The sequence below is a fragment of the Bidens hawaiensis genome, unplaced genomic scaffold (assembly GCF_021521415.1).
Source record: "Bidens hawaiensis isolate Kalapana, Puna unplaced genomic scaffold, B.hawaiensis_p1.1 tig00033131_1, whole genome shotgun sequence".
Lineage (NCBI taxonomy): Eukaryota > Viridiplantae > Streptophyta > Magnoliopsida > Asterales > Asteraceae > Bidens > Bidens hawaiensis.
In genome coordinates this window covers 102,370-104,772 of record NW_027495664.1, presented here as the reverse complement: position 1 = coordinate 104,772, position 2,403 = coordinate 102,370, and the positions used below count along the sequence as shown (strand labels likewise).

The 2,403-nt window shown below is 35.5% G+C and overlaps 1 protein-coding gene across 1 annotated transcript; it reads left to right on the top strand.

The window, feature by feature from the left end:
• On the top strand, nucleotides 1-1,499 carry LOC143584445 (transcription factor BHLH062-like). Its single transcript, XM_077066501.1, has 3 exons — nucleotides 1-59; nucleotides 155-389; nucleotides 1,185-1,499. Exons 1-3 carry the CDS (start codon nucleotides 1-3, stop codon nucleotides 1,485-1,487), a joined length of 597 nt encoding a protein of 198 aa, XP_076922616.1. The 3' UTR covers nucleotides 1,488-1,499.
• Nucleotides 1,500-2,403: the final 904 nt, after the last annotated feature.

Here is a 2,403-nt window from a genome sequence, read left to right as displayed (position 1 = left end):
ATGAAAGACTCAACACATGCCCACGAAAACGTCGATAAGAAGAAGAAAGCGAGTTGCAGGTACGATCACTTATTCACTTACTGAATTCATTCTCTTTTTTATTTTATTATTTTTCAAGAATTTATGTTTTGTTATATCACTTATATCCATTCAGCAAAAGAAATGGTGCAAAGAGTAATAGGAAAATTAATAAAGCTGAAAGGGAGAAGCTGAAACGTGATCATATGAATGATTTGTTTCTGGATCTTACAAAGGCTTTGGAATGGGCTTCTCAGAACAGCGGAAAGTCATCTGCATTGACCGAAACCATTCGAATAATCGGGGACCTGAAAGCTCAAGTTGAATTACTTACGAAAGAGAATTCGGTTCTTTTAGCCGAATCTCAATACGTAAGCTTAATCCTTTACGACCCGTTTACCCATTTGGGTTGACTTGTTTAACTCGTTTAATTAAACAGTTTGACCCGGTGGCCCATTAGTGGAAAAAATAAATTTTGTATTTTTTAAGGTCAACCCATTTAGCACATTTGTTGTAAACCCTTTACTACCCGTTTACACGTTTAACCATAATCAGGTCAAGTTATGTTTTATTTTTAACGGGTCAAACTAGCTAAGGTTTAAGATTTAATTAAAAAGGAAACAGGGCCAGATTTAACCTGTTTAACGCCGTATTGTTTTAGAAGGTACCTGGGTTAACCTGTTTAACAGACGGTACTTGGGTTAACCTGTTTAACGCGATTAATTAAATGGGCGTATTCGGGTTGACGTGTTTAATTCGTATAGTTAAGCAGGTCAACCCGTTCTATTAAACAGACCATATATATGTTGACCCGTTTAACGCGTTTAATTAATAAAGTTGTGTTCCGGTTGGTCTATTTATCTTGTTTAATAAAGTAGGTCAATCCGTTTTAAATTTGAATAAAAGATAAAAACATATATTTTTCGGGCTTAACCCACCAACCTGTTAAACCCATTTCTAACAAACCCTTTTAGGCCCGTTTACCATTTAACTATAAACTGGTCAATTCAGGTTATGCTTTATTTTCATCGGGTCAGAATGGTTAAGCTTAAAGAGTTAACTAAAATAGAAGCGGGCCAAAAATCATCTTTTTTTTTTTTATTTAACAGATTAATTATGTATAATTTAGAAAACTTATATTTGTTTTGTTGAATATGAATGAACAGATTGCTGTTGAAAAGGATGAATTAAAAGAGGAAAATAGAGCCATAGAAGCCCATATTATTAAGCTTCAAAGTCAGATAGATGAAAGAGTTCATGCTCATCCCCAGTCTTTATGGACTGCAGAATGCAACCCTGTATTCGTGTTGCCGCTACACAATGACCCGAAGCTTTACACAGAATCAAAGATTCATGAACCCGAAGCAAAGCATCTCGAGCCAACTGTGAGCAAACCGCATGCTCGATACCCGTCACCTTCTGATTCATGGCCATTGAACATTCTTTCTGAGCAAGCAAGAGCAGATTAGAATTTAATCTTGGCTGTTAGTTATAGTTGGTAGAGTAGCTTTAGTGTCAAATGCTTAAATCATCAATTATAATTTATAAGTGGCATTTGCCCATGAAACTTGAATGGCATTCTTTTCCGGTCATTAAGATTGTATTTAAACGAGGTGGTGAGCAGTGGTGAAGCTTGGACGAGTTTGGGGAGAGGGGCTCAAAATGTATTAAAAAATCATAAACGAGGGGTCTATGCTCAAATTTTCGGTCAAAAACTGGTAAGTTTACACTATGTATACAAATTTTCAGGAGAAAAAAGGGTCAATTTACACTATTACGCACAAAAAAAATAAGCAGGTTGGCGGGGCCAACCCGGGCCCTAAGGAAGCTTTGCCCATGGTGGTGAGCCCACGTATTGCGGGAATGAAATTGACGCGGGTCTGAATGTGTCTTTGAATACAACTCCAGTTTCAACCAAATTAAAAAACGAATACTGTTTGGTTAGAATAGATTTTTTTCGTCATGGTACCACACTTTCACAAAGATACTTTATTTTGAATGCAACTCTGTTTTTAACAAAATTTATACCTGAGCGTTGAGAAAACAAATAATAATTAGCACAGGTACATATTTAGTTTTTCAAAGAAGGTTACAAATGCAAATTATTAGAAATAAATCAAAGTGATTGATAAATGAGTGGGTTAAAAGCCTACATAAAGTAGTCTTAAGAGATGAAAATGAGAGTTAAAAAAAATGATTCCATTTTCGGTTTTGACTGTATATGTAATTGTCGTAGAGTTGAAGCATACTCTCCAATCGAAGCATAAAATAACATCTAGTTTTGCAATCAAAACCAAATACCTACAACCAACAGGTTTTCTGGAGTCTGGACCATTTTGTGTTTTCGAGTTTCACTTGTTTTTTTCATCCCTTATTTTCCTTCCC

What these genes read in the sequence shown, in the direction of transcription:
- LOC143584445 (XM_077066501.1), top strand. Translation starts at nt 1, where the DNA reads ATGAAAGACTCAACACATGCCCACGAAAACGTCGATAAGAAGAAGAAA. An exon ending in AAGAAGAAAGCGAGTTGCAG is followed by an intron (nt 60 to 154) that starts GTACGATCACTT and finishes ATATCCATTCAG; the next exon opens with CAAAAGAAATGGTGCAAAGA. An exon ending in TTTTAGCCGAATCTCAATAC is followed by an intron (nt 390 to 1,184) that starts GTAAGCTTAATC and finishes ATGAATGAACAG; the next exon opens with ATTGCTGTTGAAAAGGATGA.